The sequence below is a fragment of the Mustela erminea genome, chromosome 5 (assembly GCF_009829155.1).
Source record: "Mustela erminea isolate mMusErm1 chromosome 5, mMusErm1.Pri, whole genome shotgun sequence".
NCBI lineage: Eukaryota > Metazoa > Chordata > Mammalia > Carnivora > Mustelidae > Mustela > Mustela erminea.
In genome coordinates this window covers 85,387,042-85,411,751 of record NC_045618.1, presented here as the reverse complement: position 1 = coordinate 85,411,751, position 24,710 = coordinate 85,387,042, and the positions used below count along the sequence as shown (strand labels likewise).

At 35.3% G+C, this 24,710-nt stretch overlaps 1 protein-coding gene across 3 annotated transcripts in view; it reads right to left on the bottom strand.

Annotated features, from left to right (window-relative positions):
- Nucleotides 1-1,970: 1,970 nt before the first annotated feature.
- SRP54 (signal recognition particle 54) overlaps nt 1,971-24,710 on the bottom strand; it is a 42,182-nt gene continuing 19,442 nt past the window's right edge. For all 3 annotated transcript variants that reach the window (XM_032344022.1, XM_032344024.1, XM_032344023.1), the window contains exons 6-16: nt 23,199-23,265; nt 23,060-23,117; nt 18,996-19,146; nt 17,056-17,204; nt 16,595-16,695; nt 16,016-16,102; nt 12,661-12,734; nt 12,339-12,447; nt 7,217-7,387; nt 3,395-3,490; nt 1,971-2,491 (exon numbers count right to left, since the gene is read on the bottom strand). In XM_032344022.1, coding sequence (XP_032199913.1) covers nt 2,400-2,491; nt 3,395-3,490; nt 7,217-7,387; nt 12,339-12,447; nt 12,661-12,734; nt 16,016-16,102; nt 16,595-16,695; nt 17,056-17,204; nt 18,996-19,146; nt 23,060-23,117; nt 23,199-23,265 — 1,155 coding nt within the window. In that variant the 3' untranslated portion in view covers nt 1,971-2,399. The remainder of the gene's footprint in view (nt 2,492-3,394; nt 3,491-7,216; nt 7,388-12,338; nt 12,448-12,660; nt 12,735-16,015; nt 16,103-16,594; nt 16,696-17,055; nt 17,205-18,995; nt 19,147-23,059; nt 23,118-23,198; nt 23,266-24,710) is intronic.

The window sequence follows — 24,710 nt, the reverse complement described above, 5'->3', positions numbered from 1 at the left end:
TAATTTCTGAGTTTTTGTTTTATGATTATATAAACATTGAAAGCTTAGGAATTACACCTAATTTTATGTTGGTAGATATTTAATTAATATTATAATAAAATTCAGGAAGGGGGTGCCTGTGTGGCTTAGTCATTAAGCCTCTGCTTTTGGCTCAGGTCATGATCCCAAGGTCCTGGGACAGAGCCCTATATCGTGCTCCCTGCTCAGTGGGGAACCTGCTTCTCCCTCTCCCACTCCCCCTGCTTGTGTTCCCTCTCTCACTGTATCTCTCTCCATCAAATAAATAAATAAAAATCTTTAAAAAGATTAAATAAAATAAGATTCAGGAAGAATCCAATGTTACACAATATTAGATCTAGCTAGTGGTCTAAGCTGGGGCTATAACAGGTATCAAAAAGCTTAGCAACCAATTTTAACAACAGTGAAAAAAGGAAATTTGGTCAAATTATTTGATTTTGGTATATGGTACTTACACTGTTAAACATCAGTACTTTGACAAAAACTGTGAGGTTGGAAGGATAGCTTTTGTAACTAAAGATGTCAGATTGAGCAATTAATGCGGTCAGAATTTGAGCAAGCATCTCCAATTCCCTCATCTTATAGAAAAGAGATATGGAAGCTGAACTAGGAGTTCTGGTGTCCTTTGCCACTGTAATTTTTGCTTCTGAAAAATAAAATTTGCAACAGACACAAAAACACTTAAAAAAAACAATGACTGAGCCATCAAGTTTGGCCAAGAGTCCCCTTTCCTTCTTTGGTCAAAGTGAAAAGTGGTACCCCGAGGATAGAAATCACAGAAATGCTTGCACAGTAAAGGTGGTATCCATCAATTTAGTTAGAAACTAATTTGGAAAACAATATTTTCTCATTGACAAATTTCTATAGCTGGACCTTATGTCATTTCTGCAGAACACAAGATACATAATTTATAATAGGGTATACAGTGTTCTATAGGGATATGCTAAATTTTTAGCTGGTAAAAATAATTTAGTGGGATATAAAATCATTGCCCAAGTAAACAAGAAAATCTGTTGCATTCCTCATGTCATTACTTTTTTTTTTAAATGTCATTACTTTTTAAAGATACTTTGGCCTTATAAGACCTTTTTATTAAATTATCTGAGTTATAAAAAATTAATACTATAAAAACCAGCTATTTCACTCTCTATTACAAATCAATCTTTTGCCAAAGATCAATTCATTATAACTCAAAATACACTACTACATGATATCTATAATCTTCATGATGTCAATAATAAGTATAATAATTATTCTAGTATTTTTAATTCCATAATTTATTTAAAAAGTCACTTTTCTAAATGAAATATGTAGCAATCCAGAGTAACCAGCAACCTAGTCCACCTTGTCACTGTCTCATTATCTTTCATATGTAATCGTGACAGCCTAATATATGCAATTATTTTCCCATTAGGAAGTCTATAAGTTAACTATCACCAAAGAACATCAGTTTCATCAAGCAGATTTTTTTGGTGTGGAAGAAACAACAAAATTGGCTTTTCAAAAAACCAAATATTGCCACTAAGGCTTCAAATATATGAGGTTAAAAAATGGAAGCTATATACAAAACATTATATTATAAACGAAATTCACAATTTCAATTTTAAATGGCAGGCTTGAGATTTTTCTATGGCAAAATTAACGTAATTATTCTAGGTAAACAAAAATGCTTACTACTAATGGTTAAGTTATTCTACCATATTTCTGATTAAAGGTAGACTTGTAGAACTAGGTTTGTTTTGTTTTTAAGTAGGCTCCAAGCCCAGCATGGAGCCCAACACAGGGCTTGAACTCAAGACACTGAGATCAAGAGTCAGAAGAGGCTTAACAAACTGAGCCATCCAGGCACCTTATAAGACTAGTTTTAAGTGACATACAACCATTGGTTTTTCTCTCTGCCTTTTAATGTGATCCACTGACATATTTAAATTATAAAGGAAGTTAACAACCCCTTAATTTATAACGAGTTTGAAGTTTATTTTACAGCACTTTTATTGAGACATCATGTAACTACTGACCAGGACTGTTTACAAATGCAGTGCTTGGCCTTTGAGACAATTAAAAACTTTTAAGTACTAAATTTTACATCATGATTTGTTTAACTTAAGAAATATTATGATGGTGAAAACTAACAGAAGAAAATCTAAAGCAAAAATATAATGATTTCCACAAAAACTATATATTCCTCCCTCATATCAAAGGGAGGGAAGTAGGACGGAAAAAAGAAGAAAACGAGAGAGGGAAAAAATAGGTGAGGAGAGAAAAATGGCAAGACAGGCAAGAAAAATACTTTTTTTCTCCTGTTTGCAAAAAGGAGGGAAACTCTGAGGTCTCAGCAAATAATGTAATCAACTGAGTCAGTTTATATTAAGGCATCTTCTTTACATATTATTGAATCCCATCATGCCTTTCATATTGCCAGCAGCACCCTGTTGAAATTGCCTCATCATTGACTGAAGTCCTGCCATACCACCTAGAGTAAAAATAGAGTAAAATCAGGTAATTATTAGGTGGCACTTGAAACATGTATTATTCTTACCAAATAGGTACTTTAACTTCTAAAAAATTTACTGGGATCTGATTACGATCTGATCATCAGCCTTAAAGAACATGCCAATTAAAAATCTGTATTATTAACCAGCATCCTTATCTATAAAACAGAAAAAAAAAAATAACCTACCTCATCAAATTAGAAGGAATAAATAAGATAATATACGAAAAGATCTTAGAACAGTACCTGTCACACAGCAGTGAGTCAATAATTCTAAACAAAAGAATTTTTTCTGGCAAGTCCAAAAGAGTCTTGTTGTAAATAGTAACCAATTCTGGGGAGTGGAGGAGTTGTTTCATAGAAGTTACAGGAAGAAAAGAATTCACCATTTATTACACATCTATATGCCCTGAGCTGAACTAAATGCTTTCATATATATTAGCTCACTTAATTGTCACAATTTCCTGACGAGATATTATCTGTGATTTTACAAAAGAGGAAAATAAGGTTCAGAAAGTTTAAGGAATTCTCCATAGGTCACACAGCAAAAGTATAACTGGGTTTCAAAATCCTTATATAATTTCAAAGTCTCATCATTGAAAATATCCAGATTCCAAACTAGGACAAAAGGTCACTGGAACAAACATTAACAGATGATGATGAAGTACCTTGCTCAAAAATCACACAGATGGCAGCAGAAGAGGGAATAAAACCTCATTTATATAGCACTATTCCAACCATTCAACTTAGAATTCAGATGACTATTTCCCTCAAATCATACAACTATGGAACAGATGTTTATAATATCACAACAGAAGGCTTATTAAAACTCAACCTTTATAAATTAAACTGTGTATTATAAACTGGCAACAATTTTGTATTTACCCATGTGATGAAGAACTCTTGGATCCATCATTTTGGCCATTTGTTGATTCAGTTTTGCCATCTGTGACTGACTCACATTCTTAGACATGTCACCACCTGGAAAAAAAAAAAAAAAAAGGTTTTGAGGAGAATGCAATATAATCAGTATTGTAGAAAGTTTAATGAATTGAGGAAAATTTTTTAAAAATCACCTACAACCATACTACCCTTACACATTATTTCTATTTGTACATATTCTCTTCTAATCTTTATCTCAAATACATACATATTTTTGAGAAAGAACAAGGGAAATTCTATACTAAGGGGCACTTAAAGGATTTTTTTAAGGGCTATGATTTTTGTTATTACAGAACTGTATCCAGTGATTCTTGACAGTAAGCTACAACAATGTTTAAAAGTCATATGGGAGAATGGCAAACAAAAACCCGACTTTATAGATAAGGGTTCACAGGGAAAGAGCCTGGGTTGCTGGTAAATTAATATAAAAGAATATGACTGAGAGAACATGAAGGTTTGCATATATCTAAGAAGCTATTAAAAATAATGGACAAGCTTCAGAGAATGGAAAGACAAATAATGTAAATCCATTTACCAATGAATTTCCACACACTTAACTGAAAACTCCACAGTAAAAAGGAAGCCAGTAAAAGAGATGCACTCTGAGGAAGAACAGATAAGAGCATCCCCTTTTGAGAAAAGCTGCTGTGGTCTCAAGAGACAGGAAGCAAAATAGATCACCGATTCAACAACAATGAGTAAGTAGAGGGTCTTCAGGCAAAATTATCTCAAAGGAACATTAATTCTGGTACTTCTCAAATGCATTATGAAAATGAACATGAAAGCTGGCTCATCTGAATAAATTATATGAATTAAGAAATATGAATAAAATACACTTTTATAAAACATGGTAAAATCTATGAAAAACTTTTCATGATTAATACATCAGTGTAAGATGTGAGTTCTGTATCCATTCGTAAATTGTCACAAGTGTTTTTTTCTGAAGACTTAAAACTTGTAAGAAATATTAAGAGCTTGGTGTAACAAGAATGTGTGTTACATCCACTGCCCATTCATCTTGATTGTGCCTTTACTGAGTAATCAGTGCTTAGATAAGTGGATCTACTATAGTTCTAGCAAGAATAGTCATCTATCTCTCTAAAATAAATAAATCTCTTTATTTATTTATTTGTTTGTTTGTTTATTTATTTATTTTTTAAAAAGCTTTAAAAAAGCAGTGCCAGGGTAGCACAATTGGTTATGAGTCCAACTTGGTTTCAGCTCAGGTCATGATCTCAAAGTCGTCAGACTGGGTCCCCTGCTTAGAGCAGTGTCTGCTTGAGATTCTCTCTTCCTCTCCCTCTGCACCCCCCCCCACACACATGTGCTCTCTTTCTCTCTCTCTTATTTTTTTTAAAGATTTTATTTATTTATTTGAGAAACAGCAAGAGAGAGAAAGAGGGAGAAAGCATGAGCAGAGGAGGGGCAGGTAGAGAGGGAGAGGCAAACTCCCTGCTGAGCAGGGAGCCAGATGTAGGGCTCGATCCCAGGACCCTCGAATCATGACTTAAGCTTAACTGACTGAGCCACCCAGATGCCCCTCTCTTTCTCCCTCTAAAATAAGTAAAAAACTCTTTAAAAAAATAGGGTTATTTGGTGGGGCGCCTGGGTGGCTCAGTGGGTTAAGTTGCTGCCTTTGGCTCAAGTCATGATCTCAGGGTCCTGGGATCGAGTCCCGCATCGGGCTCTCTGCTCAACAGAGGGCCTGCTTCTCTTCCTCTCTCTCTGCCTGCCTACTTGTGATCTCTGTCAAATAAATAAATAAAATCTTAAAAAAAAATAGGGTTATTTGGGAAAGATGTTAAACTCACATGTGTTTAATAATCACTATTTGAAATAGCATGTGATGTGAGGAATTATAATCAATCTTAAACATGTTTGTCTAACTTTCCTCCCTGTCACAAAAAAAACAAAATAACATAGGGTCACCTGGGTGGCTCAGCAGGTTAAGCCACAGACTCTTGATTGATTTCAGCTCAGATCATGATTTCGGGGTCCTGAGCTCGAGCCCCACATCGGGCTCTGCACGCAGCAGGGAGTCTGCTTGAGATTTTCTCTCTCCCTCTCCCTCTGTTCCTCCCCCAACTCATGTGTTTACATGCTCCCCCGCTCTCTCAAATACATACATAAATAAATAAGTAAAATCTTAAAAAAAAAAGAAAATAGCATATAGCAAGCAAAGAAAGTAAGAAAAGTTATCAAAGACAAAAGGGAAAAAAATATAAATACTCATCCTTTTTAGTAAGCTATTCAGTGGTATTGCTTCATTTGGAGATTACCTAATCAGTGTGTTTTGAAATAATAAATTCACTTTAATAGTGTTTGTAATACAGAAAAAAAAATTTTAAGAGAGGGCTAGGACAATTAGAAAAGTAAACTTATCTTTTGACCTTACACACTACACAGCAAAATAAATTTAAGATGAGATAAAAAGTTAGAAACCTAAAAAATAACACCTAAACAAGTAGAAAATGTAGGTGGATATTTTATCAGCACGGGGAAGGTTTTTCTGAGCATAACAGAAATAAAAGAAAATGATAAATAGTCTTGGCTACATTAAAAATAAAAGCTTCCATTCACTAAAAAATACAAATAAAAATAAAAGGGGACTGGAAGAGATTATGCTGAGTGAAGTAAGTCAAGCAGAGGGAGTCAATTATCATATGGTTTCACTTATTTGTGGAGTATAACAAATAACATGGAGGACAAGGGGAGTAGGAGAGGAGAAGGGAGTTGAGGGAAATTGGAAGGGGAGGAGAACCATGAGAGAAAATGGACTCTGAAAAACAATCTGAGGGTTTTGAAGGGGCCGGGGGTGGGAGGTTGGGGGAACCAGGTGGGTATTAGAGAGGGCACAGATTGCATGGAACACTGGGTGTGGTGCAAAAACAATGAATACTGTTATGCTGAAAATAAATTTAAAAAATTAAAAAAAAAAAAAGGCAAATGAACAGCAGGTAAAATACTTGCAGACCTAAACCAAGGATTTTCAAGAGTTACTACAAAGCAAAAGGGGGGGGAAAAATGAGACAAATGAACAAGGAACCTAGGGGGTGATTCACAAAGGGAATCCAAACTAATAAATGTATAAAGACATGTTAAACTTGAGTCGTAATCTAAAAAACACCTACTGAAAGAAACATTTGATCATTAACTTGGAAACATTAAATTATTACAAAATTCATTCAGCGTCTACTATGTAATCTGATTAAACAGACAAAACCCCTGGCTTCCCAGAAGACTACACAGGAACTAATGCCAGAACTGATACTAATACAGAAGCAGATAAGCCAGCCTAAATATCCACTGCACAAAACAAAGATACAAGCATAACCTGAAGAATATTTAGTGATTAAAACCTATATTCTAAAGAATATTTGGCAATATAGAAAAATAAGTCATGATGCTTCAGAAGAAAGTATTAGTTATAGTCCCATTTGCAATGGGACCCATAGGATTCTCTGGGGAGATAAGATAATGGGTGTTTTAAGTTTCTTTCATATACTTTCTTATTCTGTCTAAATTTTCTTTAATATATATCTTCATAAAAACAATCATTAAGTTTGTTTTTTAATTAGTGTTTATGACCTTGAATCTGAAAACAGAGAAATCACAGATCACATTCAAGAAGCTCTTAACTAGAACATGAAATTCAGCAATATGTTTCCCAATATTGGCAGTACTCCCCAGCTTTAATTTTAGCGTTTCAGCTTCTTTCTTTACTTTCACTATGTTAACTAATGAGGAGTCTGTTATTTTTCTTACCTTTGAAAAGTCCTTTGATACCGCCCATCTTTTTTACCATCTGTGCAAATTTGGTGTATTGTGTCAAAAGTTCTTGAACATCTCTTGTTGACACGCCTGATCCTCTTGCTACTCTTTGAATTCTTCCTGGTTGCTTACTAAAAACCTTGGCACCATCAGTACTGTCAAGTTCTGTAGACAAAGATTAATTACTTTCATTTACATACACTTAAAATTCATTATTAAAACAGTTATGTACAAATACCATACACACACAAAAATAAAATGGTAAAACCACCACCTGATTTAACAAATGTTATCACCTGTCATGTCTGCATCTGATTTTTTAAAAAATTCTATTTATTTATCTGACAGAGAAAGAAAGATCACAAGTAGACAGAGAGGCAGGCAGAGAGAGAAAGGGAAGCAGGTTTCCCGCCCAGGACCCTGAGATCATGACCTGAGCCAAAGGCAGAGGCTTAACCCATTGAGCCACCCAGGTGCCCCTGCATCTGATTTTTAAACATTAAACATAAACTATGTTTGTATAATATTTGTAAGCTACAAAAACAATAAAAAATACACATGTACTCACTCCACCATTTAAGTAAAATAGAACATCTGAAAACCTTTAAAATCCATGTCCACCTTTTCCATATCTCATAACCAACTGCCCCTCAGAGCATACTAGAAGTATAAGGTATATTTCAAAAAAGAAAAGTGCTTGCTTTAGCTCTAAATAACTATTAACATTTAAATAATAAATTTAGGCATCTAAGCAACAGAAATAGGTAGGTTCTATCATCAACAGAATAATGGTAATCTTTTCCATATAATTACTACTAGTATTTTAATCCTTTCTGTGACATAGTGAGTTAATTCCCCCCAGTGTTTTTATAACTCTTAGAATATGAGGTGTATTTCTTCTGGCTTTCACTGCATACAATCTCAGGAATGCAAGACTTTAGTCTAAGTTTCTATTATATCTGCATTCTCTCTACAACATCCCCCAATAAATGGTCATCTAGCCTCAGTCTTAATGTGCCCAGATGACCCACTATCTAGTATCTAAAATACAGTAATCTATGCCATTCTATCATACCTGTAATTATGGAAAATCTTTTCACATATTAAAATAAAACAAATTTGCCTGGCACCTCTTCCTATTTGTATATGTGTCTCCTTGCCAGGCACAAAGAATGAGGCTTTCAAATATTTGAGAGCTACCAAGTCTCTGGTGAATTTCCTCTAGGTTACAAATTCCCAAATCTTTTGACTGTTTCTCTTATAACATGGTCTAGAACTCCATTTATTACTTTTTTAAAAAGATTTTATTTTTATTTGATGGAGAAAAAAGAGGGAGAGAGAAAGTGCAGCAGAGGGAGAGGGAGAAGCAGCCTCCCCACTGAGCAAGGAGTCCAACATAGGGCTCGATCCCAGCACCCTGGGATCATGACCTGAGCTGAAGGCAGATGCTTACCAACTAAGTCACCAAGGTGCCCCTAGAACTCCATTTATTATCCTGATTTCCTAATATTTTCTAATTTGTCTATGCCCTCTAAGCATATAGTCCAGAAGTGAACTGTAAATAAGGAGCCCATTATCTCATAATAAATTTACAGCCATTAAAACCTAAATCCATCTCATAAATACAGCTTTTAAGCCACACCTTCACTATAAAATATTTAGAAAATATGTATTCTAACAGCTAAAGTGGAGTGAAGGGAAAGAAGACAAGCTATGACAGCACATCATGGTAAGTCGTTATGACAGAATTAAACAAAAGTCAGAAGGGGACATAATTTAAAGAAGAAAGGAAGTCAGGAAGGTTCCATGCTGCTGGTTCTTCTTTAACTGAGTAGTTCTAAAGGACAAATAGGAGTTCAATAAGAAAAAGAAGCAAGGGACATTCTACGAAACAGAACATGGGATTTCTAGAATAAAAATAGTTTTGAGTAGAAGAAATGAAGCTTGGATAAGAGCTGAGATTTTAAAAAGTTGCAAAAGTAGGTAAGGACAAGATTATAACAGGATCTGTATGCCAGGCTTAGGAGTTTGGAATTCATTATGACAACAATAAAAAGTCACTGAAAGAGTCTGACCCTAGAATTTTTCTTTAAAGATTTTATTTACTTATTTATTTATTTGAGAGAGACCAAGCAAGAGCATATGAGTTCTCTAGCAGCAGGAGGGGCAGAGGGAGAGACAGAATCTTAAGCAGGCTCCACACCTAGCAAAGAGCCCAACATAGGGCTCAATCTCATGACCCCAAGATCATGACCTGAGCAGAAACCAAGTCAGATGCTCAACCAAATGAGCCACCCAAGCGCCCCGATCCCAGAATTTTTTGGTTAGAAAGACCATTATTGTGGCAGTGAGGAAGACAAATTGGAAAGAAGTGATAAAATCGAAAGGTAAATGTTAGGAAGCTACTATATAACAATCTAGGTTGAGAAATGATGAGTGTATGAACCAACTTAGAAACAAAGGAAAGAGGGAAGATATGAGAACTATTTAGGAAATGGAACTCACTAAACCTAAGGTAATGTTAAGGTTCCTGTATTCCACTAGAAGTGGTAAAATACTAATAGAAGTAAACTGTGATAAGTTAAATATATATGCATATTATAATACCAGGCAGTTCAATATGTATGCATATTGTAATACCTAAAGCAACCATTAAGAAAATTATTTTTAAAAATATATTCAGGGGGTGCCTGGGTGGCTCAGTGGGTTAAAGCCTCTACCTTCGGCTCTGGTCATGATCCCAGGGTCCTGAGATCAAGTCCCGAATCAGGCTCTCTGCTCAGCAGGGAGCCTGCTTCCCAGCAACCCCCAACCTGCCTCTCTGCCTACTTGTGATCTCTGTCTGTCAAATAAATAAATAAAATATTTAAAAATATATGTATATATTCAGAAAAACTATATGTATTAAATAACCTATAAATAATAATTATTATTCTATAATATTTATAGAATACTAAATAACATTCAAGTAACTCACAGGAACATATAAAAGAAAAAACCAGAAGAACAAAACTTGCAAGGAAAAAACAGGACAAAAATTCATTTGGCAGAACTAAATCCTAATATAGCAATAATATATCAGTTAAAAGAGAGTGTATGAGAATATGTTAATAGAAAAAAATAACTCAATTACATGCTGTTGACTAAAACTCACTTTGAATGTAATGATACAGGCAGGTTAAAAGTAAAAAAGATAGAAAAAGATAAACAATCTAAACAACTGATTAAAAGAAAGCTCTATTAATGTAAGACAAAACAGACGACGGACAAAGGAGGACATGACATACAAATGACAAAAACGTCAATTTACTAAGAAGACAAAACAATCCTAAATGTGTTCTGTACCCAACAAAAGAGCTTACCTGACAAAAATATTATAGAACTAAGAGGAGAAAAGCTAGGCACTTCAATACCTTCATCTCCATAATCAATAGAACCACTAGACAGAAAATCAACAAGGATATAAATCTTGGTTGACCCCAGTTTCTAGGTTGGGTGACTGAGTAGACAGGTATCTATCAGATAGATGGAAGTATCCCCAAGGGAGAAAACTGAATTTTGGATCCATGCCTCAGGTAATGTTAGGAAGCTACTATATAACAATCTAGGTTGAGAAATGATGAGTGTATGAACCAACTTAGAAACAAAGGAAAGAGAAAACTTTCAAACTTATAAATAGACATGTCTGTCCACCATTTAGTGAGCATCTAGAAAAGAGGTGGTCCAGAGTGCAGACTCTTGAGCCAGAATGCCTGAGTTTGATGCCCAGTCTCTCCACTCTGTAGTTAGCACCCTTGAGCAAACAACTCAACTTTCCTGTATCTCAGTTTCCTAATCTGCAAAAGCTATATAATAATGGAATTTAACCCCAGAACTGTCCCTTGAGAGTTACTGTGATGATTAGATGGGTTAATGTATATAAAAAGCTCAGAAGAGAGTAAATACTCTAAATATGGTTGTAATTATTAATTCTACCTACAAAACTTTTTGTAGTGTTGAAGACACACAGATGAGAAAGACACAATCTTATTTGGGTTACTACGAAAGCCTAGAGCTCAGGAAAGAGGTAGAGACTACAAAAAAAATAATCAGTCAAGCAACAGAGAAAGTACAGATGTGGATGAATTATTCAAAGAAAATGAGCAGAATGAGAAGAAACATTGGCTGAGGACAGAACCTGTAGTATGCAGTCATTTTAGGGGCAGGCTGAAAAAGTAACTGGGTTAACAAGAAAGGTAAGGGTAAAATTAGTGAGATGGCATTAATAGAAGCCAAGAAAAAAAGGTGATTAACAACAGCCAATGTTTAAAGGTCAAGAAAAAAACTGAAAAAAAATCCACTGGAGCAGCTCAGCAGGTTACTGGAAATCTTTGTATGATCTGTTTCCATATGGTGGTGGGGAAAGAAGTTAGATTTCAGTAGTTTGAGAAAAATACAAACTGTTCTTTTAAGAAGTTTGACTGAAAAGAGAAAAAAAAAAAAAAGAATAAAAAAGCATGAGGGAGGATAGCCCAGAAAACCTGAACTGAAGAATGTTTATATGCTGATATATGATGTAAGAAGGGACTGGAGATACAGGAAAGGATTTTATCGAGGGTATACTTTCCCTCTTCTGCTCACTCCTCCCCAACTTGTGCACGCACACACTCTCTCTCTCCCTCTAAAAAAAAAAAAAGACTGAAACCTTGAGAGCTTCAGTGCCAAGTAAGTTTGTAAACATTGCTTAAACTATCTCTCTTACAGATTCCCAATTCATGTTACCATATGACTGTTCTGACGAGACTTATAATAAATAAACTTAATAGTTTTTTAACCCAGAATTCCCTCACATTCATTTGACTACGGAACTCTCAAGTTATTTCTATCATCATCAAGAAGAACGAGTGTTCTCTGGAGAACACTTGGGAGAGTGTTTGGAAATGTACTAGACATTTCTATGAAGTCAATCCAATAGTCCTAACCCTTTGAATAAGAGCTTTCAAACAGCCATAAATCCATCTACCAATAATCTTCCAGTCTAAATTTTTCCCCATCTTGTCCACAAGAACACAGTGAAACTATCCACTTGCAAATATTCAGAACGTTGTCCTCTAAATCAAATAATCTGCCATCTTACCTTGATCATTCATACTATCCATTATCGTCATTAATTTCTTTAGTCTTGCCATTGACTCCTGTTCATTTCCTTTGCTCATAAAGTCTGTTCCAAAACCAGGGATCATCCCCTGAAATAAATATATTTAAACATAAAAATCAATAATAGCTTGAAATTAAATTGTTCAGAATGTTCACATTTAACTACTGGCTTTATTTTTGACACCAAGTTTTTAAAATTTTTTTACCCAAACAGCAAAAGTAATAAAAGCAAATGCATCTATTTTTAAAAATTTTAATGAAAAGCAGAAGAAAGAAAAAAAAAAACTTTTAGGATAACTAACCAAGATCTGACTGAAGGGGCCCATTTTCATGATATTTTGAAATTGTTCATACATGTCTCGCAACGTAAACTGACCTGAAATACAATATAAATGGTTCAGATATATTAGATAATGTACATTTCCATTCAATAAGATTAATCTTTTCCTTGGTCATGGGTTCATCCTGAAGCACACTTGTAAAACATCCAACTGATAAACATTCCTCAGCAGTCACTAGGGGCAAGATCATCGGGTGAATGCGCTGTAGAATATAACACAGATTCTGTCCTAGAGAAACTCACATTCTATCAGAGAACAGGGACAAAAACAAATATGCAAAAACCTTGAAAATGAGGCAACCCAACTCTACCCACTAGGATGACTAAAAAACTTGACAGCACCAAAAGTTAAAGAAGATGTGGAGCAAAAAGAACTCTCACATGTTGCTAATGAGAATGAAAAATGGCAAGACACTTTAGAAGATTATCTGCCTTTTCCTAAACAACTTGGCTGTCCACTGGACAGGAAAGTGATAAGACTGTGGATGAAATACTACCCAGCAACAAAAGAACAAGCTACAGGTACATGCAACTAAATGGATGAATGTCAAAAATTTATGCTCAAAGAAACTAGGTCAGGGGGAGGGTGGGAGAAAGGACATAACTCTAGGAGTCTTACAATATGATGTACTTACTGGGAAGAAGAATGAGCAAACTTTGTAGTTAATGGAAATGTTGTTTCCTGATGGATATGGGTTATTCTGCATTGTCAAAATTGATAGTATCACATCCTTAGGAACCAAGCATTTCACTATGTGTAAATGAACTTAAATTAACAACAACAACAACAATCCAGAGTATTTTCTGTTTATGTCCTAAAGATATAACTAGAAAAGGTATTTGGGTTTTGCCGTTCTGTTAAATTTAAGGGGCAGTATAATATTTTAAAGGAAATGTTAGAGCAGACAGCTAGAAATGCAAAAATAAACAAAAGTAGAAAAAGTTAAGGCTGAAATACACATTTGGCCATTATATAGAAGGGACCATTGAAGCCATGACAGCAGATGAAATCCACTGTCATGGAACCCAAGTGAAGAATTTGAAAACAAAAGAAAGATAACACTTAAATATTGGGAACCAAGGTAAAAAAGAAAGATTACTACTTTTGCCCTTGGTGACCTCAGAAATAGTAGAATGCTAAGAGCAGAAGCAAAATGCAGATACAGGGAGAGACCTAAGAGTCAAAAAGTAGACTGACTATGGATATAGTTTAGTGTGGTGGTGGAAGCACTGGTAGGGCTGTCCAGTAGAGAGGAAGGTGGGGAAAAGAACCTGGCAATGAGGGACAGAATCATTTGTACAACAAATATTTATTAAAGATCTACGAAGTGCCAGAAATAGGTACTATAAACTTGAAAGGTGAGGAATACAGCTATGAAACTTACCTACATCTTCAAGCAGGGAAGTCAGATATCTAGTAATTGTTATGAACAATACAAAAATTATAGGGTGCAATGGAAACATAAAGCAGAGTGTTGCAACTCAGTCCAGGGATCAGGTAAAAGTATCCCTAAAGAAGGAGAGACTGAAGTACGAGTAGGAGTTACCTAGTATAGCTGGGGAGAGGAGGGTGGAAGTAGGAAGATGAGAGGACACCTGTCTAACAGGCAAAGGCACAGAGGTGACAGATAGCAATGTACATTTGAGAAGCTGAGTGAAATTCAGCCTGCCGGCACATGAAATGTTAAGAACAACATCAAAAATGATATGGAAGGGAGTGCATGGGTGGCGTGAGTTAAGCGGCTGCCTTCAGCTCAGGTCATAATCCCAGGATCCTGGAATCGAACCCCGCATTGGGCTCCCTGCTCAGCGGAGAGCCTGCTTCTCCCTCTCCCTCTGCCTGCCACTCTGCCTACTTCTGCTCTCTCACTTTCTGTCAAATAATGAAATCTTTAAAAAAAAAAAAGAAAAGTTACAGAAGATGTGACCAGATGGTAGAGTCTTTTCTTTTTTTTTTAAGACTTTAATCTCTACACCCAACACAGGGCTCAAATTCACAACTCTTAGATCAAGAGTGCATGCTCCTCCAACTGAGCCAGCTAGGCACCCCAATCGTAGTGTCATTTAAAAAAACATCCTAAAGGCAATGGGAAGCCACCAAAAGATTTTTAAGAAAGGCAGTAATGGGATCAGACTTGCATTTTTTCAAAGATCATTTAGCTACAGTATTAAAAAAATAGATACAAGGGGAAGAATCCAAGAAACAGGAAGATTGTTAGAATAAACAATCTAGGCAAGAGATAAACTTGCATAATTGAAGGAGCCCTAGGGAACGGAATGGAACGAAGATATTTAGGAGATGGACTTACTAGGCCAGTTGACTGATGGGAAAAGGAAACGGCAGAGTGAAGAAGAAATAAGAAAGAGTTCACGACAACACCCATTTCTGCCTCTGGCAGACATTAGCATTCATTTAAGATAACAATCCAGTAAGACAGTAGGATGGGTAGATGCGGATATGCTGAATTTGAAGTATGGATGAACATCCAAGGATGGTCTAGTAAACATACAGATAACCGTCTGAAGCTCCAGAGAAAAGAAGATGGCCTAGCATTGATCCCTGAAGAACACCAACATTTAAGAGAGAGATAAAGGCATTGGTAACTGACAAGGTAAGTGAGAAAAAGCAGAGAGGCAAGATAGTATGTGATAGAAATGGTCCATAATAATATATGTTGAAAGCTCCTGATTTTATATGTATCAACTGATTTAATCCTCACAACTCTATGAAGAAGAGACTTAGTATTACCTACTTTTCACAGATAAAGAAATAGAGGTTAAGTAATTTGAAAAAGTTATATAGCTAAAAATAGATCAGATATAAATTCAGGTATGATAGATTTAAGACCTCGAGCTCTTAATCACAACATATATTTCTACAGAAGTGGTCTTTAATGTGGTGTGAAAAAATGTGTGTGCTTTATTTCATTCTTTCAAATTTCTTTATATTTTATTATATATTATATATATACATATATATGCACACATAATTTATAAGTAAACAAAAAAATTTTTTTAATTTATAAGTAAACAGATTAGAAAGTGTTCCAACTTACATTTAACCTGTTCTACTTCAAGAAACCCAACGAAAAGCTTAATTTTAACCTTAAGGCAATCTGATTACAAGGAAGAAAACAAAAACACTCAATTCTACAATTGTTCACATATCTGAGATTTTAAATGATTTGCATATAATAAACATTTGATGAATCGAACTGTAGTAATAGATTCATCATTTCAAACAAATTAACAGTAGCTTTATCGAAAAGAAATCATGGAAAGACATCTGAGAGCAAATGCTTTTGCTTCTCATATACCATGTTTCAACTTCTCTATAAGTGCTTCATTGTCATCCAACTTCAACTCATTGACTTTATCTATCAGTCCTTCAATGTCGCCCATACCTATAAGATCCAAAAAAAGAAAAAATAACAACAGTATATGCTTTACATTATAAAAAAAATACATGCCCACAGATAATACTCCTGTGAGATAGCAGGGCAGATGTTTCTACTATACTTTACAGGTGAGAAAACTGAACCTTCAGAGGTTAAATGACAAAGCAGAGACTCTAGCCCAAGGTTTTATTCCAATTCTATTACCTGGTACAAAAAGTTTTACTACCATTCCCCCTGCTAATTACCAAAACTAAATATTTTTGTATTGTGCTCTAAAACTTTTCCAAACAACTTTCCATCTAATAGCTCATTCTACCACTCTCACCACAAGAAGCAGAAAACCATCATCCTTACTTTTTACAGGTGAGGAAAATAAATTGTAGAAGGTGATGATTTTCCTAAACTAGTCAATGAAAGGGTGGGATTAAAATCCTAATCTGTCCTAAAGATCCATGCTATTTCTTGGAGACTTCTCTATATCCCCACCACTGTACATACCAAGAAGCTTGCTGATGAAAGGCTGTGTTTTGAAAGGTTCAAAGTCATCTATGTGTTCCCCTGTACCGATGAAAATAATTGGACTTTTTGTGGCAGCAACACTGCAAAGAAAAAGAAAACAAAAGATAATCTCAAAAAGGCAAACAAATTTCTAGCAGATATCGAAGTAATTAGACAAAAGTACACAGTTCCAAGTTTCTTTTCACTTGTTAAAACAGAACAATATCAGAAAGACTCCAAAATTCTGTTTCTATTTAAACTTCTTTTACAGACCATATTTTGGTCTGTAATATACCGGAATATATCCTATTTTTAAAAAATTTTTTAAGTTGGAGTATATATTGAAATATATTTTAAATGATCAATAAGAAAGCCATAAATACACACCCACACACACCCACACACACACACAAACACCATATAAGCCCAAGACACAGGACAATAGCATTAATGACACTTACGCACTGAGTGCACCACCTCCTTTTGCATGGCCATCAAGTTTTGTCACTATGACTGAGGCTACATCTACTTTATCTTTAAAAGCCTTTGCCTGGGCTTCACAAGCCTGCCCAATGGAGGCATCCATCACATAAACAATGTTATCAGGTTGCTAGAAAATTTAAAGAAAGATACATATTTTTACTGCTCTTAAGCAAATGTCATCATTAGAAGCTACACAAAAACACTTCTTATTCATTAAATTAACAAATATTAATTGAGGGAATACTGTATTATGTATTAGGCACCATTTAGGTCCTGAGACTAAGAGATAAACAAGAAAAATCCTTGTCCTTGTGAGACTTATATTCTAGTCAGAAGAGACAGATAAGAAATGGGCAAGTCAACATTTCCGATGTTCAACAATTAAAGTGGGATAGAGAGTATCAGTTTTGAGGTGTGGGAGACTTCTTTAGGTAGGGCAGCCAGCAGGGATCTCTCCGGAGATAACATTTGAGATGAGGCCAGAATAAAGAGGGAAAAAGTTATGCAAAGATCTGGAGGAATCACATTCTAGGCAAGGGGAATACTAAAAGTAAGAGGAAAAAAGTAGAGAAGTATGCACTAAAACCAAAATGAATGAAACATGTGAGGTTATTTCCCTTAGTTCGGCTCAACTAGGTTAAAATAATGGCACGGTTAAAAAGAAACCTGTTGGCATTAACTATTAGCCAAAGAATTACTGCCAACTTCTCAACAGCAAAACATGGGTTCATGGGCAAAATACATTCTACAGATGTATTTTGTACTCCTAAGTTATTTCCACCACAGTTTTAAAGAGACTAAACGATCGTTAACATTTTTAAATGCTTCACTTTGAAAATCTTACAAAATTCATCTGAAGTAAATGTCCCAATTTAATTTAAATAATTTACAGTAAGAAAAGTCAATAAAGGGGTGCCTGGGTGGCTCAGTCAGTTAAGCGTCTGCCTTCAGCTCAGGTCGTGGTCCCAGGGTCCTGGGATAGGTCCTCGCGTTGGGCTCCCTGCTCAGCGGGAGTCTGTTTCTCCCTCTCCTTCTGCCTCTGCCCCCGATTATGCTGTCCCTCTCTCTTACTCTCTCTCTCAAATAAATAAATAAAATCCGGGGCATCTGGGTGGCTCAGTGGGTTAGAGCCTCTGCCTTTGGCTCAGGTCATAATCCCAGGGTCCTGGAATCGAGCCCCACATCAGGCTCTCTGCTAGACAGGGAGCCTGCTTCCCTTCCTCTCTCTCTGCCTGCCTCTCTGCCTATTTGTGATCTCTGTCTGTCAGATAAATAAATAAAATCTTTTTAAATAAATAAATTAATAAATTTTTAAAAATTAAAAAAAAAAATTCAGTAGATGGGGTGCCTGGGGTGGCTTAGTACCTTCAGCTCAGGTCATGATCCTGGAGTCCTGGGATTGAACCCCATGTCAGGCTCCCTTAGACAGGAGTCTGCTTCTCCCTTTTCTTCTACCTCTCCCCCTGCTCCTTCTCACTCTCTCTTCCTCTCTCTCTCAAATAAATAAAATTTAAAAAAAAAACCAGAGAGAGAGAGAGACTGTCTAGTAACAGAGGCGATAAAGCTGAATAAAGCATTCTTTAAAAAAAATTTCAACAAATATTAAAGGTAATTCTCAATTTTTATTTCTTGTTTTTCTTATATATACAATAAGATGATTGACAAAGGACAATTTTTTTGGACACATACTCAGGAAAATTTCTATCTAGTGTAGAGAAGATTAAGTCCTTACCATACAGATACACATACCAAACAGAAATAAATTACTTGGAATCTACCATACAGACAAAAAATAATTTATATGGATCTTAAACTCAATCAGGGGTTATAATTAAATTAACCAAATTCTTACAATGTTGTTAAATTCAAAGTTACGGGCACCTGGGTGGCTCAGTGGGTTAAATTCAAAGTTACTCACTATAGCATTAGCAACTTGAAGCATTTCTTCAAACAAAGAGTCTTCCTGTTTATGGCGGCCACTTGTATCAACAATAATAATTTCAAAATTTTCATTTTTGAATTTCTCCACTCCTTCAGAGGCAATGATAACAGGATCCATTTCTGTATAGCTATTTAACAAGGAAAAGTGATTTAATGACAACTGCAGAACAAAACTTTCAAATATTAATAATTTGGCAATTGCTGGTATATATACCTTTATTCAGAAAAAGTCATAATGATCACAATTTCAATTTAGAAGTATAAAATCTAATAAATATTAAAAACAGAAAACAAAACAATAATAAATAAAAATAAAGATAGCAAACCATAGAGCAGTATCGTTTTCCAATTACAAAATTCTATGTCATTCTGCTGCATGTCTTTTCTTGAATGAATTGTGCTTCCCTCTAATACCTTTTATATTTCCTTTAATAAGTGATTACTTTACATATGCTTTCCCATTTAACACCCTTTTGTAAGCATTTTATAAAACCAATAAATATTCTGGGGACGCCTGGGTGGCTCAGTTGGTTAAGCAGCTGCCTTCGGCTCAGGTCATGATCCCAGCATCCTGGGATCGAGTCCCGCATCGGGCTCCTTGATGGGCAGGGAGCCTGCTTCTCCCTCTGCCTCTGTCTGCCTGTGCTCGCTCTCTCTCTCTGATAAATAAATAAAATCTTTAAAAAAAAAAAAACCATTAAATATTCTGGAGTGCCTGGGTGGTTCAGTCGTTAAGCGTCTGCCTTCAGCTCAGGTCATGATCCCAGGGTCCTGGGATGGAGCCCCAAATTAGGCTCCCTGCTTGGCAGGTAACCTGCTTCTCCCTCTCCCACTTCCCATACTTGTGTTACCTTTCTCGCAGTCTCTCTCTCTCTGTCAAATAAATAAATAAATAAAATCTTAAAAACCCCAAACCTTAAATATTCTTATAAAACATGACTTTTAGGCTGTATAACATTCTATCATATGGTTATACTATCATTTATTAAATAAATGCCCTACTGTTGGTCATTTGAAATATTTCCAATTTCTTAGTATTAAAAATATAGCCAATATATAAAGAGATCATAATGCTGTTTCTTTGAAATTGTTATGACATACTCTTACACCTTGAATTTGAATCAAATGATCTGATAATTGAGGCAATTGACTTCTTTTTTGTTAAATTTGATGGGAGTTCTGTGGGCTTCCAGGATTTGGATGTCTGTTTCCTTCCGCAGGTTAGGAAAGTTTTTAGCTATTATTTCCTACAACCAATAATCTGCCCCCGTTTCTCTCTCTTCTTCTGGGACTCCTACAATACGAATGTTATTACATTTAATGGGTAAGCTTTCGGTTTCTAAAAGGAAAGTGTCTTCCATAAAAGTTTAATTTCTTTCCTAATATAACCACAATCGTGATATAACCACATTTTCACAATCCTCAAATATCTTTTCTACCTGAAAATCAAGAAACGAGATCCCATTTTAATCTGTACCATTTTCAGAAGGAGCAACTTTTTACACAGATCAATACTGTCAAATGAAAAGACATATGTTAAAAAAAAGTTTTCCCCCCTACATTAACAATAAAAAATCACATAGGAAGACATTTAATAAGAAAATACGTGAGTTTTAAATGAAGAAAATTACTATATTTAAGGACATAAATTTTTAAAGCAAGAATGACATAGAAAATTCTCAAACTCAACAAAACAAATATAGTAAAGATGTCAGCTCTCCACTAAGTTAATTGGTTTCAATGTAGTTCCAATCAAACTTTAGGGAGATTTTTGAACTTAATGAGGAATTTAAAAATTTAATCTAGGAAAATAAACAGGTGAGAATGGGCAAGAGAATGTTGAAAAAAAAAGAGATTACCATTACCAGCTATTTTTAAATGTTAAAAACAATTAAAATTTATAAATGTACAAAGAAACATATCATATACAAGTATACAATGGAACTGCAATGATGTCATTAAAAAAATTACCTTAAACAGTATATGGTCTATTCCAGAATTATTAAGATCCCATTTTTTTAAATAAATGTGTTAACGAAGTATAATACATTTAAATGGAAAAGTTGCACAAACTGTAAACTCAGTGAATTTTCACAAAGCAAACACACCCAGATCAAGAAACAACAGAACCAGCACCACACTCCCTCCCAAGAGTAATCACAATCTTGTCAATAAGATCCCATTTGTAATCAACTCTATAGTAGTCTACTGATACACAGTAAGACACACCATTTTAAGTGTTCATTTTGATGAGTTCTGACATATTTACATATAACCATTATCACAACAAAGTACAAAAGCAGTATAGATGCCATTTCAATTTAAAATTATCTAACTATATCTGTGTATTCATTTGCACTAACACTGAAAAACAGCACAAGGGGGCACCTGGGTGGCTCAGTGAGTTAAAGTCTCTGCCTTCAGCCCAGGTCATGATCCTAGGGTTCTGGGATCAAGACCCGCATCAGGCTCTCTGCTCAGCAGGGAGCCTGTTTCCTCCCCTCTCTCTGCCTGCCTCTCTGCCTACTTGTGATCTCTGTCAAATAAATAAATAAAATCTTAAAAAAAAAAAAGAAAGAAAGAAAGAAAAACAGCACAAGTGGACGTGCTAAAAACTGGGAAGTGAAACTGTCAGTGCTTTCACTTCTTCAAAAATTTTAAGCAATATAGATTTTTTTAAAAATACAGAACAAATGATAATATAACAAACAGTTCTGCATATATCCCCCCCAAAATAGATGCTTAATATGTAAACTGAACAGCAGAGATGCAGTTCAAATTCTTCCTCAGTCCCATGCCCTTCGGTCCTCCCAAAGGAAACAACAATCACTAATACTTTTTTACTCCATACGTGTATTATGTTTCTTAAATTTACATGAACAAAGGAGAAATTATTTAATTAATGGTATGGAGAATACTGTTTAAAAAATGCTCTGGCTTTGGCCAATAGTTAATTATCAGCAAAATTATTTACAAATTTTGAACCCTAAGGATATAACTGTATTATCCCTTGATACTTTCTTATCGCTTGATTTTTAAATCTATTATTAGAAATAGTTTTTATCCTAAAAATAAAATTCCTAACATTATTCTCTAATCTACCTATTAGAAATCATAAAAAAAAAAACCTGAGAGAAAAAAGAATTTAAATAAAGAATATATAATAAGCCAAAGTTCATTAGCATTTCTGGCTAGTCAAAAAGGAGAGGGCAATGACTAACAAAATATCATTCATTAAATTACCTCCAATTTTAGCTTGTTTTAACTTTCTAAGAAACCAATTATATGAATAATGTTAAGAAAAATGCTACCTCCTGCAAAAGTCCTAAATTCAATCTAGACTTAATTCTTTTCTTTAATCATTCTAACATGATAAACTCGTAACTGAACTACTCTATCAAATGAAAGACTGCAATGATGAGACTCTCTCTCTGAGATAATTATAAATTCTAAGCTATTTTAGGATGATCAAACACAAGCTTTTTAAAATTATGTACTAAAGAAAAGACAGAATTCCCCAGTGTGTTTAATCCAGGAATGCTTCAGATAGGTCTCAAAAGAAACAGTAGAAATAGGGAAGCAAGTGAGAAAGCATACAAGGCAGGATGGTAAGTATAGGCAGACTGTAAACTAAACAATGTCCACTTTGATCTATCAGACTGGATCAGAACAGTCATGTTATCATAATAAAAGATAACAATTTATTAATTATATCCCCACTTTGTTCTAAGAAGATCAAAACTTTTTTTTTAAGATTTTTATTTGACAGAGAGAGAGATCACAAGTAGGCAGAGAGGCAGGCAGAGAGAGAGAGTGGGAAGCGGGCTCCCCACTGAGCAGAGAGCCCAATGCGGGACTTGATCCCAGGACCCTGAGACCATGACCTGAGCTGAAGACAGAAGCTTAACCCACTGAGCCACCCACGTGCCCCGAAGATTCAAACTTCTAAGTAAATATGAAAATGTGACCAGGTAGCATAAAATAAAAGCTCAGACAAGAGGAGACACATGAGGGAGTACCAAAATAAAAACCAGAACCCACCTTCCGTAGAATGGAATTCTTGCTTTGGTAGCATTCTGTTTTAGTTGGTCAAAAGCACCTATAAGATAAAAAAGTTAGTGAGTCCTAAAACTTGAAAATAAAAATTTCAGAGAACAGTTTTCAAATTTCAACACATTACCTGCTCTGAATGTGTCTGCACATATCAAACAGGTCTTCCAACCTTTCCTCTGGTAATAATATGCTAACTGGGAAAAGAACATTTAAAAAATAGAGTATCAATAACAACTAATTACTATACACACAATTCTTTCTGTTTACCCTTGTTATTTAAAGATTAAAGTAAAACTCCTCATATTCTCCTGAAAGTAATATTATTACATTAAGTTTTTGTTTGAAATTCCAGTCAGTTAACATACAGTGTAATATTGGTTTCAGGGGTACAAAATAGTGATTCCACATGTCCATACAGCACCTGGTGCTCATCACAGCAAGTGCACTTCTTAACCCCCATCACCTGTGTCCCCCATCCCCCACCCACCTCCCCTCTGATAACCAGCAGTTTGCTCTCTATAATTAAGGGTCTTTATCTTGGTTTGTGTCTCTCTCTTTTCTACCCCCTCTGTTTGTTTCGTTTTTTAAATTCCACATATAAAAAACACCTCGGTGGCTCAGTCACTCATCTGCCTTCAGCTCAGGTCAGGATTCCAGGGTCCTGGGATCTAGCCCCATATTGCTCCCTGCTTGGTGAGAAGTCTGCTTCTCCCTCTCCCACGCCCCCTGCTTGTGTTCCTTCTCTCACTGTGTCTCCCTGTCAAAAAAATAAAAATAAAAAATCCTTTAAAAAAAATAAATTCTACATATTAGTGAAATCATATGGTATTTGTCTTTCTCGGACTTATTTCACTTAGCATAATATTCCATCCATGTCATAGCAAAGGGCAAGATTTCATTCTTTTTTTTTTTTTTTAAAGATTTTATTTATTTATTTGACAGAGAGAGATCACAAGTAGGCAGAGAGGCAAGCAGAGAGAGAGAGAGAGAGAGAGAGAGGAGGAAACAGGCTCCCCGCCGCGCAGAGAGCCCGATGTGGGACTCGATCCCAGGACCCTGAGATCATGACCTGAGCTGAAGCTTAACCCACTGAGCCACCCAGGCACCCGATTTCATTCTTTTTATGGCTGAATAATATTCCTTTGTGTGTCTGTGTGTGTCACACACAGGCAGAGCCTGACACGAGGCTCAATCTCATGACCCTGAGATCATGACCTGAGCAGAAATCCAGAGTTGGACACTCAACCAACTGAGCCACCCAGGCGCCCCTATTATTACATTATTGAATACAGCAAATTTGCTAACAAGTTTAAATTCTAACTGCCATCCAGTAACATTCAAAGGCCATAAAATGATCAAGCAATACACGACCATAGTGAAAAATGTTACTATTCATGTTACTATTAATGTTAATTAATAGTATTAACAGTTAATTAATAGTATTAATAGTTACTATTAATGTTAATTAATAAAAACAATAACATAACCCTCTAAGAAATAATCCCTTTCTCTTTTTTCTTAGATTATAACATAACTGAGGCTTGTGAAACAAAATCTGGTAACAAACCTGAGGCACCCAATTCTGGAGAAAGAGGTGGTATAATGAATTAAAAATTAGTAGAAGGATATATAAAATGAA